The 16,000-nt window shown below is 50.8% G+C and overlaps 1 protein-coding gene and 1 long non-coding RNA gene across 8 annotated transcripts in view; one reads left to right on the top strand and one right to left on the bottom strand.

Moving 5' to 3' along the window:
• ARAP1 (ArfGAP with RhoGAP domain, ankyrin repeat and PH domain 1) overlaps positions 1–10,565 on the top strand; it is a 156,846-nt gene extending 146,281 nt beyond the window's left edge. For all 7 annotated transcript variants that reach the window (XM_079973315.1, XM_079973317.1, XM_079973318.1 and 4 more), the window contains 5 exons: positions 1,460–1,510; positions 4,843–4,906; positions 5,123–5,278; positions 7,190–7,229; positions 9,428–10,565. In XM_079973315.1, the coding sequence (XP_079829441.1) occupies positions 1,460–1,510; positions 4,843–4,906; positions 5,123–5,278; positions 7,190–7,207 (289 nt within the window). In that variant the 3' untranslated portion in view covers positions 7,208–7,229; positions 9,428–10,565. The remainder of the gene's footprint in view (positions 1–1,459; positions 1,511–4,842; positions 4,907–5,122; positions 5,279–7,189; positions 7,230–9,427) is intronic.
• LOC307215200 overlaps positions 1–16,000 on the bottom strand; it is a 244,378-nt gene that overhangs the window by 105,238 nt on the left and 123,140 nt on the right. The gene's annotated exons all lie outside the window — the stretch shown is intronic.

Genomic DNA, 16,000 nt, shown 5'->3' with positions numbered 1-16,000 from the left:
TCTGGTCCATGGGGTCACGAAGAGTCGGACACGACTAAACGACTAAACAACAACAAACAACAACAAAATCATCACCATATTCAGAGGAGTGCCACCTGCATCTCTGCATGAGTCCCTGAGTCTGTAACCCTCCAGATGCTTCTGGACTCTGACACAGCCGTAGCCAGAGGGGCAAGAAATAAATACATAAAAATACTTAACAAGCTGACCAATCGCGTCGCAGATAGCTCGGTTCTGTCCCCCCTGAACATAAATCCTGGCTGCGCCTATGGACTCGCCCCCCCGCCCATCCTTCCTGCCAGTTTGGAAGATTCAGAGCCGATAAAAGAAAGCCCTTCTTCGTGCAGCGCAGAGTTAGACTGTGGAACTGTCTGCCACAGGAGGCAGCGATGGCCAACAGCTAGGACGACTCGGGAGGAGAGGGCTGTCGAGGGCCATACTCTGCCTCCACAGTCAGAGACAGCAATGCTTCTCAACATCAGTTACCTGATCCCGGATCCTGCCTGAGAGCCAGTGTGGTGTAGTGGTTGAGAGCGGTAGTCTCGTAATCTGGAGAACCGGGTTCGGAACTCCGCTCCTCCACATGCAGCTGCTGGGTGACCTTGGGCCAGTCACACTTCTTTGAAGTCTCTCAGCCCCACTCACCTCACAGAGTGTTTGTTGTGGGGGAGGAAGGGAAAGGAGAATGTGAGCCGCTTTGAGACTCCTGAAGGGGAGTGAAAGGCGGGATATCAAATCCAAACTCATCTTCTTCTTCTTCTTCTTCTTCTTCCTGCGGGTTTTGCACCGCGAGAACAGGAGGCTGGGCTGGCTGGGCCCCTGGCCTGATCCTGCAGGCTCTGCTTACCTGTTCTTCTTGAGCTCGTGCACAACCCGCCCTCGGCCGCCAGGTGGCAAACCTGCTTCGCAAGATGCACAGCTCTGTTAAGTGGTACCAGCTGAGCACAGGGTTCCTCCATCTGGGGGAAACTTTTGAGGGTCTGGGGAAAAAACACCCACAGGACTCTCAGCTGACGGAAGGACCCTGATTTTGCTGCAGTCACTGCTTATTAGGGCTAATTGCAAAGAGGAGGTGGGATGCTTCGGAGACGAGCGGGAACTGATGTTCAGAGATGTGCTCTGTTGCGTCATGGCAGGATTTGAAGTGTGTGCATTGGTGGTGGGCTGTGGGGTGAGTTTTCAGCCCTTCTGGGAGATGTTATCAGGGATTAGGGACCGGGGACCTTCAAGATGCTGTTCAGATAATAATAATAATAATTTTTGGAGGTCACTTCCAGCTGTACACTTCTATGGTTCTGTAAATGTGTGTAACCTTCCCTGCCCACCTGCTTAACCTGGGGAAACACGGAAACCCCAAGGAACCATTTCCCCCGAGGCAGCACAAAAAATGGGGCGGAGGTGGCTGATTTTTTTGCTGGCTTGCTCTCCTTTTGACTCTTCCTCCCTCCCTCTCTTCCAGCTGGGGGTTCACCGTCTTCTTTGAGAACGAGAAGCTGGAGAAGCAGCAATGGTAAGCAGCTGGTGGGGGGTCCAGACCCACAACTCTGGTTTTTTGCTTAGAATCATAGAATCATAGAATCATAGAGTTGGAAGAGACCACAAGGGCTATGGAGTCCAACCCCCTGCCAAGCAGGAAACACCATCAGAGCACTCCTGACATATGGTTGTCAAGCCTCTGCTTAAAGACCTCCAAAGAAGGAGACTCCACCACACTCCTTGGCAGCAAATGCCACTGTCAAACAGCTCTTACTGTCAGGAAGTTCTTCCTAATGTTTAGGTGGAATCTTCTTTCTTGTAGTTTGGAACCATTGCTCCGTGTCCGCTTCTCTGGAGCAGCAGAAAACAACCTATCTCCCTCCTCTATGTGACATCCTTTTATATATTTGAACATGGCTATCATATCACCCCTTAACCTCCTCTTCTCCAGGCTAAACATGCCCAGCTCCCTTAGCCGTTCCTCATAAGGCATCGTTTCCAGGCCTTTGACCATTTCGGTTGCCCTCCTCTGGACACGTTCCAGTTTGTCAGTGTCCTTCTTGAACTGTGGTGCCCAGAACTGGACACAGTACTCCAGATGAGGTCTGACCAGAGCAGAATACAGTGGCACTATTACTTCCCTTGATCTAGATGCTATACTCCTATTGATGCAGCCCAGAATTGCATTGGCTTTTTTAGCTGCCGCGTCACACTGTTGGCTCATGTCAAGTTTGTGGTCAACCAAGACTCCTAGATCCTTTTCACATGTACTGCTCTCAAGCCAGGTGTCACCCATCTTGTATTTGTGCCTCTCATTTATTTTTTTTTTTGCCCAAGTGCAATACTTTACATTTCTCCCTGTTAAAACTCATCTTGTTTGTTTTGGCCCAGTTCTCTAATCTGTTAAGGTCGTTTTGAAGTGTGATCCTGTCCTCTGGGGTGTTAGCCACCCCTCCCAGTTTGGTGTCATCTGCAAATTTGATCAGGATGCCCTTGAGTCCATCATCCAAGTCGTTCATAAAGATGTTGAAAAAGACCGGGCCCAAGACAGAACCCTGTGGCACCCCACTAGTCACTCTTCTCCAGGATGAAGAGGAACCATTGATGAGACCCTTTGGGTTCGGTCAGTCAGCCAGTTACAAATCCACTGAGTGGTAGCATAGTCAAGACCGCATTTTACCGCTTGTTTGTTTCGATCCCGATAAAAGCTGGGGAAATTCCTTTTTATTTATTTCGTAAAATTTATATACAGCCTGGGGGGAGGATCAGAGTGGTTTACAGAAAAAAATAAATCAACAAAATTTAAGAAAAATGGGCAGCAATAATTTATGGCTTTCGAAAAAGTTTGGTAGGCAGACAGCCTTTTCTCGAATGCTGGGCACGATGCTGGGCACAGTCCCAGATACATCCCTCCCTCCTTTTCATTTTGTAATGATTCCCCCCCCCCCTTGGTTTTATCTATTCTGTGAGCCACCTCAAGTCCCCGATATGGGGAAAAGCAAGGTATAAATAAATAGAAACAGTAATAATATAGGTTAAACCACAGAGCCTAGGACTTGCCGATCAGAAGGTCGGCGGTTCGAATCCCCGCGACGGGGTGAGCTCCCGTTGCTCGGTCCCTGCTCCTGCCAACCCAGCAGTTCAAAAGCACGTCAAAGTGCAAGTAGATAAATAGGCACCGCTCTGGCGGGAAGGTAAATGGCATTTCCGTGCGCTGCTCTGGCTCGCCAGAAGCGGCTTAGTCATGCTGGCCACATGACCCGGAAGCTGTACGCCGGCTCCCTCGGCCAGTAAAGCGAGATGAGCGCTGCAACCCAAGAGTCGTCTGCGACTGGACCTAATGGTCAGGGGTCCCTTTACCTTACCTTGATTCTCAAACTTAATCCGTTCCAGAAGTCTGTTCCAAAACCAGGGCGCGCTTTCCCATAGAAAGTAATGCAAAACGGATTAATCCGTTCCAGACTTTTAAAAGCAACCCCTAAAACAGCAATTTAACATGGATTTTACTAGCTAACGAGACCATTGATCTGTAAAATGAATGCAATAATCAATGTACTGTACTATAACATAAATGAGACGGTATTGTAGATGATAATAATAATAATACTTTTTTCTTACCTGCACTGATGATGTTTGAATGGGGGGCTTTTATCCCTTTCCTCAGTCACACAATCACTCACTCACTCACTCACTCAGTAGCTGAACTGGGTTCCATACAGTCACATAAACAAATTAACCAAGAAAGCCTTGAAAACAAACGCAAAATAAAGAGCAAAAACAAAAATGCCAAACTTAATCCATTTCGGAAGCCCGTTTTACTTTCAAAATGTTTGAAAACCAAGGCGCAGCTTCTGATTGGTGCAGGCACCCCGGAAACAATATCCGACAGCCGCATCGGACTTTCGGCATCTGAAAAACATTTGAAAACCAGGACACTCCTGGGTTTTCGGTGTTTGGGAACCAAGGCGTTTGAGTACCAAGCAAGACAAAGGTGTTCTGCCTGGCCTTTGGTTTGGACTCAGTCTGACCCTTATGTTTCCCTCCCCTTATGGTTTTGACTTTTAAAATGAGGCTGCATTTTAAATTGCATTTTAACCTGTATTTTAAATTGTTTTTTTCTTTTTCTTATTATGTTTTTACTGAAATTTTACTGGTGTTAGCTGCCCTGAGCCTGGCTCTGGCCTGGGAGAGCAGGGTATAAAGAAAATTTTATTATTAAATAAAGCCAATGCAATTCTGGGCTGCATCAATAGGAGTATAGCATCTAGATCAAGGGAAGCAATAGTGCCACTGTATTCTGCTCTGGTCAGACCTCACCTGGAGTACTGTGTCCGGTTCTGGGCACCACAGTTCAAGAAGGACACTGACAAACTGGAACGTGTCCAGAGGAGGGCAACCAAAATGGTCAAAGGCCTGGAAACGATGCCTTATGAGGAACGGCTAAGGGAGCTGGGCATGTTTAGCCCAGTTTAGTTCAAATCTATAAAAGGATGTCACATAGAGGAGGGAGAAAGGTTGTTTTCTGCTGCTCCAGAGAAGCAGACACGGAGCAATGGTTCCAAACTACAAGAAAGAAGATTCCACCTAAACATTAGGAAGAACTTCCTGACAGTAAGAGCTGTTTGACAGTGGAATTTGCTGCCAAGGAGTGTGGTGGAGTCTCCTTCTTTGGAGGTCTTTAAGCAGAGGCTTGACAACCATATGTCAGGAGTGCTCTGATGGTGTTTCCTGCTTGGCAGGGGGTTGGACTCCATAGCCCTTGTGGTCTCTTCCAACTCTATGATTCTATGATTCTATTATTATTATCATTATCATCATCATCATCATCATCATCATCATCATCATTATCTCCTTCCTCCCCCACAGGTATCTCTGCTGTGACACGCAGATGGAGTTGCGGGGCTGGTTTGCCACCTTTCTCTCTGTGCAGGTAAGTGGAGGGGTCTCACCCTGACCTACCTTGCAGGGTTGTTGCAGGGGGTTGGGCTAGATGGCCCCTGGGTTCCTTCCCAACTCTACAGTGCTAGGATTCTATGAGGGTGGAGCAGGAGGTGGAGAACTGGCCTGCGACTGGCCGCCGGGCCTGATCCACCTTGTCCCTTCTTGTGCTCCTTGTGACCTTCTCCTCCCTCTCTGGCCTTCCCAGCATGGCGGAAACATCTGGCCGCCGGAGTCCTCCAAGGTTCGGGCGTCCCGGATGCAGCAGGATTCCCGCTTGGGGAACATCTCCCTGATCCCTCTGCGAGGCAACGAGAGTGAGATGAGGAACAGCGTCGCGGCCTTCGCAGCCGACCCGCTGATGGTGAGGGCAACGCACAGATACTGACGATGGGCACAGGTTGCCCACGTTGTGCTGGGCGCCGGGCACCTGGAGGGAGGGCAGCAGGCGAGGGAAAGCTGCTCAGCTCTGCAACCATCCCAGCAGAGATGTCCGCACTCTGCTTTTTTGCTCTAAGAAGCCAGCGCCAATTCTGTGTCCAGGGCAGCTGTTTATCAGCTCCATCTGGTGCACAGGATGAGACCCTTCTTGCCTACAGACTGTCTTGCTAGAGTGGTGCATGCTCTGGTTATCTCCCGCTTGGACTACTGCAATGTGCTCTATGTGGGGCTGAAGGTGACCTGGAAACTACAACTAATCCAGAATGTGGCAGCTAGACTGGTGACTGGGAGCAGCTGCCAAGACCACATAACGCCAGTCTTGAAAGACCTACACTGGCTCCCAGTACGTTTCCGAGCACAATTCAAAGTGTTGGTGCTGACCTTCAAAGCCCTAAACGGCCTCGGTCCAGTATATCTGAAGGAGTGTTTCCACCCCCATCGTTCAGCCCGGACACTGAGGTCCAGCTCCGAGGGCCTTCTGGTGGTTCCCTCCCTGCAAGAAGTGAAGTTACAGGGAACCAGGCAGAGGGCCTTCTCGGTGGTGACACCCGCCCTGTGGAATGCCCTCCCACCAGATGTCAAAGAAATAAACAACTACCAGACTTTTAGAAGACATATTTTAGAAGGCAGCCTTGTTTAGGGAAGCTTTTAATGTTTCATAGGTTATTATATTTTAATATTTTGTTGGAAGCCGCCCAGAGTGGCTGGGGAAACCCAGCCAGATGGGTGGGGTATAAATGTGGCTGGGGAAACCCAGCCAGATGGGTGGGGTATAAATAATATATTGTTGTTGTTGTTGTTGTTGTTGTTGTTATTGTTATAGCGTTGTGGAATTGGAAGGGACCTCCAAAGCTCATCGAGTCTAGCCCCCTCTGATGTGGGTTTCCATCTGCAGCACAGAGGCCCCAAATGCAACGTCTAGGTCCCAGTTTGAACCCCCACCACGGCAGATCCACACCCTTGGCCTGGTGCGGTCTCAGTCCATTCCTAAGCTTTCGGTCCCTGGGAAGAGACAATCCCTGTCAGGGCAGCCCAGACCCATGAGGGGGGACAGGAAATGGCACCCCTCTCCCCGCCAGGGCGAGTGAAGATCTACATCAGGGACAAGGATTGGGGAATAAAGCTCCTCTTTAGGATCTGCTGTCCCTGTGGATCCTGCTGCTGGAGGCGATTGCCTCGCCTTGCCTGGTGGGTGGTCCGGCCCTGAGCAGGGGGTTAGATTAAATGACCTTCCAGCGCCAAAATCCTGCAATTCTGCATAGGGAGCCAGTCATCCTCTGTGGATCCTGAGCTCACAACCCTTTGTCTCCAGGACAGACTGCCACTGAACATGGAAGCTCCACCTTGCTACCGTTATCTGCTTGTTTGTTTCTTGCAGGGTTTCCCCCCAGCTTGAGTCTCCTGCTGTTTTTGGACTACAACTCCCATCATCCCTAGCTAGTGGCCAGGGATGATGGGAACTGTAGTCCAAAATCAGCTGGAGACCCAGGTTGGGGGAACCTTGATTCACTGCATTTCCATCCCACCTTTCCTTCAAGTCCTCCTCCTCCTCTTATCTTGACAACAACTACCCTGCGAGGTAGGTTCGGCTGAGGGTGAGAGGCTCATACAGGGTCGCACCCGGTAAGCTCCATGGCCAAGTGGGGGGATTCGAACCCTGGTCTCTCCCAGGTCCTAGTCTGACACTCTGACCACTGTACCACACTGCCTCTCAAGCCTTTAGGCTTGCTCTACCAAAGAAATAAGCCAGACCCAACTGTGTGTGTAATGATCAGGGACAGGAGGATGGGAAGGCGACTTCTTCCTTTCTAAACTTCTCTCCTTTCCTCTCCAGCTCCTTCGGGATGTATGAAACCGGACACCGAGCGTGGCAGGTAACTATTGTCTCCCTGGGCCACAGATTGGCCCCGCATGCAGTCCGCAGGGCTGCTGAGAAGAGACCTGGTTTTGGAAGGACCACTGAGGTCTCTCTTAGTCCTCTTGACCACAAACTTTCTGAAAGCTACAACATCCTGCCATAGCAGCAGTTTCACACCAAAGGCGATTGACTAATGCTCTTCTAGGGGCATCAACTGAAGTCCAGTGTGTAGATCAAGGGAAGTCATAGTCCCACTGTATTCTGCCTTGGTCAGACCACATCTGGAGTCCTGTGTCCAATTCTGGGCACCCCAATATAAGAAGGATGTTGACAAGCTGGAAGGTTTGCAGAGCAGGGCGACCAAGAGGATCAAGGGTCTGGAAACCAAGCCTGCTGAGGAACGGTTGAAGGAATTGGGTATGGAGAACAGAAGACGGAGAGGAGATATGAGAGCCATCTTCAAATATCTCAAAGACCATCCCATGGAAGAGCAAGCTTGTTTTCTCCTGCTCCGGAAGCTAGGACCCGAACCAGCGGCTTCAATTTCCAAGAAAAGAGATTCCAACGAAACGTCAGGAAGAACTATTTGACCGTATGAGCTGTTCGGAAGCTTGCAGAAGCTGGTGAACTCTCCTTCCTTCGAGCTCCTTAAGCAGATGCTTTAGCTGAGATTCCTGCATTGTGGCGGGTTGGACTAGATGATCCTTGGGGTTCCCTCCAACGCTACAGTTTTATGATTCCATGATCTTTGAGAGATTTGAAGGGAGCTGTTCCATCACTTCTCAGTCTTCTCTTCTCCAGGCAAAACATCCCCAATTCCTTCAACTGTTCCTCATCAGGGTTGGCTCCCAGGCCCTTGATCATCTCAACCACGCTCCCCTGAACTTGCTCCTTCTTGTTCTCACCCTGGCCCAGATCCTCTTAAAATATACCGGTGGGACCCGCGTCCAAGGACCACCACTGCAAAAGGTTCGGCCACATCCCTGCGCATCCTTCCCCAGTCCTCTGCCTCCGTTTGCTGTGCTCTTCAGAAACCCGGCCGCCCTTCCTGGGTGCTTTGCTTCTAATAGCACATACCGTATTTTTCACTCTAGTAGATGCACCGGGCCATAAGACGCACCTAGTTTTTAGGGGAGGAAAACAAGAAATAATAAAGCAACGCAAAGCCGCGCGAAGACTCCGCAGGGCAGCGGGATGAAGGCTCCCCGCTGCCCTGCGGAGGCTTTGCGTGGCTAAACCAGAAGGGCAGCCCTTCTCCCTCCTTGGGGAAAAGCCCCCAAGAGCAGCACACATGTTCCACGCGACTCTTTAAAGGGAGCGCTGAGCAGAGCCTCCCGCCTGAATTCGCTCCATAAGACGCACACACATTTCCCCTTACTTTTCAGGTGCATCTTATAGAGCGAAAAATACGGTACAGTGGTGGTGCCCCGCAAGACGAATGCCTCGCAAGACGAAAAACCCGCTAGACGAAAGGGTTTTCCGTTTTTCGAGGCGCTTCGCAAGACGAATTTCCCTATGGGCTTGCTTCGCAAGACGAAAACGTCTTGCGAGTCTTGCGAGTTTTTTCCCTCCCCCCCCTTTTTCTAAGCCGTTAAGCCGCTAATAGCCGCTAAGCCGCTAATAGCGCTAATCCGCTAAGCCGTCAATGGGCTTGCTTCGCAAGACGAAAAAACCGCTAGACAAAGAGACTCGCGGAACGGATTATTTTCGTCTTGCAAGGCACCACTGTAGTTTTGTGCCAACGTAGATAAAATCTGGTATATGCACAAATGGCAACCAGGGGACAGGGTATTGTTAAGAAGACATTTCCTGATCAGACCTAGCCTAGGATCCTCTTTCCCCCAGTGGCTAACCAGAGAGAGAGAGATAAAATTTTATTCGCATTAGCCAATGGCCATAGCAACAGTAAAGCATTACAGTATATGCAGAAAAGGAAATTTGACACAAAAGCACAATTTAAAGTCCTGAATCAGCCGTCAGTTAGTGGCCCTTATTCTGATTGCCCCTGCTATGAATCTAGCAACCTTTGCTGTTATCTGATAGAAGAAAGGGCATTGTGGCAGTGGTTGAGTGCCCTGGGATGGTTAGTACAAGTGGGGTGATGATCTCGTTCCTCAGGTCTTTTTAGTTTAGTACAGGACAGGTGTGTAGAGAGTACAGGACAGGAGGACGTGTTCCTGGGTGTAATTTTTGCGTCTCTCTTTCCTCCCGCAGGATGCTTGGCCAAAGTCCAAGGAGGCGAAGGAGCCGTCCGGAAACGAAGAGCCCTTGGCTGGTCCAGCGGGGAAGGGAGGGGGGGATGTTCAGGAACAAAGCCTGCCCTTTAGGGACTCCCCATCTCCCTGCAAGGGAGCTTTCTTCAAGGACAGCCCTGGAGACGGTCCTCAGGAGGCTGGGACATTGATAAGCCGACTGGAGAAGGAGCCCCGGGAACCCAAGACAAACCCCAGGAGGACGTTGCATCTCTGATCAACATGTGCCAAATTTACTACCGAACCGGCATCGCTCCTGCCCCCTGTCCTGTCCTGGTGGCTTTACCCACAGGTGCCCCTCGCCCGCCGCATCTTTCTTTTGGATTGTGCAGGAACCATGAGACGCCTCCCCTGGCCACGGCGTGGATTTTGAGCCCTCTCTGGAGGTGCTCCAGGGCTTCGCCAACTCACTTTTTTGTTCTCATTGAGAAACGGTGGGGCAGAGAGGACTGTGCCCATTTTGGATCCATCCGAGGGCTTCCTGGCAGTATCACACAGGGAAATCCTGCCGGATCGGGCCAGTGACTTGTCTAGTCCCATATCCTGTTCTTGCAGGGACCAAGCAGATGCCTCTTGCGGGGGGAAACCGCAAGCAGGATTCGAACACAGAGCGCACTTGCTTTGCGGGGACTGGTATTCAGAAGCATCTCTGCTTCCTGCTCTCTCACTCCAGAGAGTTGGCAGGAGAGAGATGCTCTTGGTCGCCTCCCTCCGCCCTCTCTCTGCGTGGCTTTTTGCCAACCCCTTCGCCTTGACCTGGTGGCTTGCGGGTGCTGAGAACTTCTGCCTGTCTCTCTCCGCAAGACCGGGTGCTCGTTTTTGGTACCCGGGTGGACGGAGGAGGGACAAAGGAGCATCATCGCCAGAGCCACCGAGCAGCAGCGCTGGGTGCAGAGGGGTGTCAGGGCTGGGTGCTTCTCGCCCACCTCTGTTTGGACAGGGAGGAGGCCAGCAAGGCTTAAGGCCCAGGAAAACCCCCCTGCCTTCTTCGTCTGAAGCTGGGAAGCTGTGGGAAACAGGGGCAGGCGGAATCTTTCCTTAAGAGCAACACCTCTTCTTGTTGTCTTTTTTTTGTAATGTTAATAAATACCCTCGGAGAATCCCGTGTCGTGGTGTCTCTGACATTTTATCTGGAGTGGCTGAACACCTGAGATGGAGGTTTTTATAGAATTGTCGGGCTGGAAGGGACCAGAGGATCATTTATTTGCACCCGCTGCTATGCAGGGATCACAGTTTTGCTAAAGGGCCGTCGCCAAGATACTGACTGAGGATTGTGAAGGGGAGGAGAGAGACAGATTTCTTACTTTAATAATAATAATAATAATAATAATAATAATAATATATTTATACCCCGGGCATCTGGCTGGGCTTCCCCAGCCACTCTGGGCGGCTTCCAACAGAATAGTAAAATACAATAGTTTATTAAACATTAAAAGCTTCCCTGAACAGGGCTGCCTTCTAAAAGATTTCTTCTAAAAGTCTGGTAGTTGTTTATTTCTTTGACATCTGGTGGGTGGGCGTTCCACAGGGCGGGTGCCACTACCTAGAAGGCCCTCTGCCTGGTTCCCTGTAACTTAGCTTCTTGCAGCGAGGGAACCACCAGAAGGCCCTCAGCGCTGGACCTCAGTGTCCAGGCAGAACGATGGGGGTGGAGACGCTCCTTCAGGTATACTGAACTGAGGCCATTCAGGGCTTTCAAGGTCAATCCCAACACTTTGAATTGTGCTCGGAAACATACTAGGAGCCAGTGTAGGTCTTTCAAGACTGGTGTTATGTGGTCTCGGTAGCTGCTCCCAGACACCAGTCTAGCTCCCGCATTCTGGATTAATTTCAGTTTCTGGGTAACCTTCAAAGGTAGCCCCACATAGAGCGCATTGCAGTAGTCCAAGCGGGAGATAACTAGAGCATGTACCACTCTGGCGAGACAGTCCGCAGGCAGGTAGGGCCTCAGCCTGCGTACCAGATGGAGCTGGTAAACAGCTGCCCTGGACACAGAATTGACCTGTGCCTCCATGGACAGCTGTGAGTCCAAAATGACTCCCAGGCTGCGCACCTGGTCCTTCAGGGGCACAGTTGCCTCATTCAGGACCAGAGAGTCCTCCACAGCTGCCCGCCTCCTGTCCGCCAAAAACAGTACTTCTGTCTTGTCAGGATTCAACCTCAATCTGTTGAATGCATTTATATCCCTCTTTTCTCTGCAAGATGTTGCTTTCACGACTCTGAACCTCCTACCAACATTGCAGTTCTGTGATTCCTTGCCTTTGTTGCTTTGCGGGAGCAAATTCATTGTTTAACCAGCGACTTGTGGCTGAGCAGTGGTTTGTTCAGAGCGACCTGTATGCGCCCCTTTCTGCGTTCCCACACACCGTGGGGTCATGTTTGCTCCTTCAGAGGCAGTTTCTGGGCCGCCCAGGAGCTGAGATCCTCTCCCAACGTGTTTTCATCTCGGCTTTTTCCTCTTGCACTGAACATTGCAAGTATCCTTTATTTTTATTATTGTTAGGATTCCAGTGCATCCATTAACGCCAGAGCAGCGGCTGCTTCTGCAGCTAATGGAGAAGAGTCTCTTCCACTGTGTCAGTTCCCAAGGCTCCATTAGTCTCCCTGGGCTATTATGCATCCATTTGTGGGGGGTGGGGGGGTGGGAGAGGAGGAGATGATGGCGCAGGGATCCCATGTCCCTTTTAAGCAAACGAAAAGACAGAGCGCAGCATTGCAAAGCAGGTAAGGGAAGTTTCTCTTTGGAAAGAACATTATTATTTATTGCATTTCTATGCTAGCTTTTCTTCCAAGGAGCTCCCAACAACCTTGTGAGGTAGGATAGGCTGAGAAGCACTGACTGGCCCCCAGGGTCACAGCCAGTGAGCTTCATGGCCAAGTGGAGATCTGCACCCAGGTCTCTAACCATTGCACTGCACTGCCTGTCGTGAAATAACACAGAACAGGGACTCGGCCTGTTCTATTTGTTCTGGATCCTAGGGCCCAGCCCAGGATGCAAGAACCAGAATCTGGAGAGTGCCTCTGAACATGTGCAAAGGGCATTTCCCTCCCTCCAGTCAAATAACTGCCGGCAGTGGCTCTATTGCTTATCCCCACCTAAACGGGAAGGGAGGGGGGCATTGTCCAGTGCAAATCAAAATAATGCAATGAAATCAGACCCTGTCCTGTGTTGCAATTAGTCTATGTTTCGTTTTCATTTCATGAAAAAAATACTTTACAGTTCAGTGTTGTTTTTATTTTGGATTCTGTGGGGCCTTAATCTGGCTTTGGGGGCAGCAGTGCCTCTCATTAGCAGCTTCTGGAAGCTGCAAGAGGAGAGAATCATAGAATCATAGAATTGTGGAGTTGGAAGGGACCCTGAGGGTCATCTAGTCCAACCCCCTGCAGTGCAGGAATCTTTTGCCCAACGTGGGACTCGAATCCACAACCTTGAGATTAAGAGTCTCCTGCTCTTACCAGCTGAGCTATCGAGGGTGCTATTGTGCTCAAATCCAGCTTTTAATTTTTATTATTGCATTTCTACTTGCCCCCCTTCCTGGCCCCGCAGGAGTTCAAGGTGCCATACATGGTTCTCCCTCTTGCCATTTGATCCCTCAACAGCCCTGCGAGGTAGGCTGGCCTGAGATACTGGTTTCATATTGCATTTATTTTGAATTACACATATCTCATCTTTTCGGTGCTTGCGGCCTTTCAAGGACCGAATCCAGCCCAGGAGGGTGGCAGTGCTGAATCTGAGGATCACGTCCCTTGACGTGCTTTGGCTGTGATTTCTGCGTTGCAGGGAGGGTCAGACTAGATGACTCTTGGGTAGGGTTACCAGACGTCCCCAGTTCCCGGGGACAGTCCCTGGGTTTGCAAATCTGTCCCTGGACAAATTCCATCCCCGGAATGTCCCCAGATTTGCAAATCTGTCCCTGGGAAACGTGGCAGCGGCAGGCAGCCTCAGCAGCCCGGAGCCAGCCTGGTAGCGCAGTTGGCTCTGGCAGGCTTCAGGAGCTGCTTGCTGCCGCCGCCACTGCCAAAGATGAACCGGGGACGTCCGGCGGTACAGATCTCCTGACCCCTTCCCCCCTTTGTTTTGACTGATCGGGGGAGGCTTGGGAGTTGCGGGCGGCCGGGTCTTGTCCAGGAGGGGCGCAAGGTGCGTGGTTTCTCTGCGAGGCAAGGTGCAAAGCCCTTCTTTTGCACCCTGTGAAACATAAATGCGCAGAGTTTTTTTTAAAAAAACCGGGCCGCGACTCCCAAGCCTCCCCCAATCTGTCAAAACAAAGGGAGAAGGGGGCAGGAGACCTTGGGAGTCATGGGTGGGCGAAAAGCCGTTGCCCAGTTTTTTTAAAAACTGCGCATTTATGTTTCACAGGGTGCAAAAGAAGGGCTTTGCACCTTTATACAATATGCTTGGACCAAGGGTCTTTTGCCTCACCATCCCCACTACTGACTCCCTGTTGCTACTCAGCTTCAAAAAAAATCTGGTAACCATACTCTTGGGGGCCCCTTCCAACTCCATCATTCTATGACCTGCCCGGATCTCTCGCTGCCTTTTCATTTCGGAAAAGAAAGCCCGGAGCCATGCTGACATTTACTGGGTTCAAGTGGGCAGGGAGAGAGGCGCGCTCTGCAGAGCGAGAACGGGAGGCGGTGGAGGAAGAAGAAGAGGAACAGCGCTCGCGTCACAGTGGCCATCCTTGGCAGGTTTTGAATAAACATCCACAATTTTTTTACTGATAATAATTAGCTAAACAGTTGGAGGATCTATACAACTCTGTAACATGCAGAAAATAGCATTATTGGAGAAACCAAAGACTGGAACTGAGGGAAGTCGGGGGGTGGGGTGGGGGAATGGGTTTTGTGGGGGGTGGGGGGAGGAAAAAATGAGGGGGAATAAGGATATGTTTTTGGAAAATATGTTTTGTTATAACTTTGAATTTAAAAAATTAAAAAAAAGAGAGAATACATGAAAGCCAACAGTTCCAAGAGGGGGGAAAGGGTATTTGAATGGGAAACACACATCTTTGTTCTTAGACAGTGTTATACAAAACTAAGATGAAATGCTGCTATAATTGAACATGGTTTTGGGGTGAAAGCACATTCTAAGGGAAATGTACTGGCACATGTTGGTTAATACAACAGCAGTGGCGTAGCGTGGGTTGTCAGCACCCGGGGCAAGGCAAGTAATTTGCGCCCCCTAACCCGTAGATTTGCGCCCCCTAACCCTAACCCCCAGATGTTGCGCCCGGTGCGGCCGGCCCCCCCTGCACCCCCCACGCTACGCCACTGTACAACAGTACTGTAGCTTTGGACTTTATTAAAACATGACTAATTCCAGCTCAAAAAACAAACAAAAAAACCCAAAAAAACAATGGCCATCCTCGCAGGGGGAGCGTTTGCGCCCACAAGATGGAAGGAGCCAGCTGCAGAGAGGTTGCAGGCAATGAATGGACAAGAGGCAGAAGCGAGCCGGCTCCGTCTTGGGCTCAGAGTGCTGATCATTGTTCGAGATAATCAATGTGGGAAGCCTTGGCAACCTTGAGATGGAGACGCGTGCTGGTACAAAAGAGCGAGAGGAATCCGCGCTCTGCTTCGAAGGCTCTCGAGGCGTCTCTGCGTAAGCGAGACCCACTTTCGAAGGCCGGGGAACGAGTGCCAGGCAGGCTGTCCGTCGAGTGGGCGACAAATGAGTTTCCCTGCGACTTGTTCTGACTTGGTGCGTTTTCCTGCTCGAAGCAGAGCACGGGGGAGGCCACGTGGAGAAGGGATGGCACTCAATGTGACTGCAAACTCTGAGCGTGCGAGGGGGAAAGGGCCAGGGCAAGGAGGGCTAGCAATGGATCCAGGGCCGGATTGAGGTTTGATGAGGCCCTAAGCTCCTGAAGGTAATGGGGCCCTTTATACTGTCATACCTCAGGGTACAGATGCTTCAGGGTGCGTTTTTTCGGGTTATGGACCGCGGAAACCCAGAAGTACCGGAATGGGTTACTTCCGGGTTTTGGCGGTCACGCATGCGCAGAAGCGCTAAATCGAGCTTTGTGCATGTGCAGAAGTGCCAAATCGGAACCCATGCGTGCACAGATGCTCAGCTGTGGGTTGCAAACGTGCATCCCGCACGTTTTCGAAGCTCCCAAACGATCGACTGATGGTTAAGTCCAGTCAAAGGCGACTATGGGGTTGCAGTGCTTCCAGGCCAAGGGAGTCGGAGTTTGTCCACAGACAGCTTTCTGGGTCATGTGGCCAGCAGGACTAAAGCACTTCTGGTGCAACGGGACACCGTGACGGAAACCAGAGTGCACGGAAACGCCGTTTACCTTCCTGCTGCAGTGGTACCTATTTATCTACTTGCACTGGTGTGCTTTCAAACTGCTAGGTTGGCAGGAGCTGGGACAGAGCAACAGGATCTCACCCCGTCGTGGGGATTCGAACTGCCGACCTTCCGATCAGCAAGCCCAAGAGGCTTAGTGGTTTAACCCAAACTATAAAAAAGGTAAAGGTACCCCTGCCCGTACGGGCCAGTCTTGACAGACTCTGGGGTTGTGCGCCC

This window comes from Podarcis cretensis, assembly GCF_951804945.1.
Source record: "Podarcis cretensis genome assembly, chromosome: 4".
Classification (NCBI taxonomy): Eukaryota; Metazoa; Chordata; class Lepidosauria; order Squamata; family Lacertidae; genus Podarcis; species Podarcis cretensis.
The sequence above is the reverse complement of the archived record's forward strand: the minus strand, read 5'-3'. Positions and strand labels throughout refer to the sequence as shown.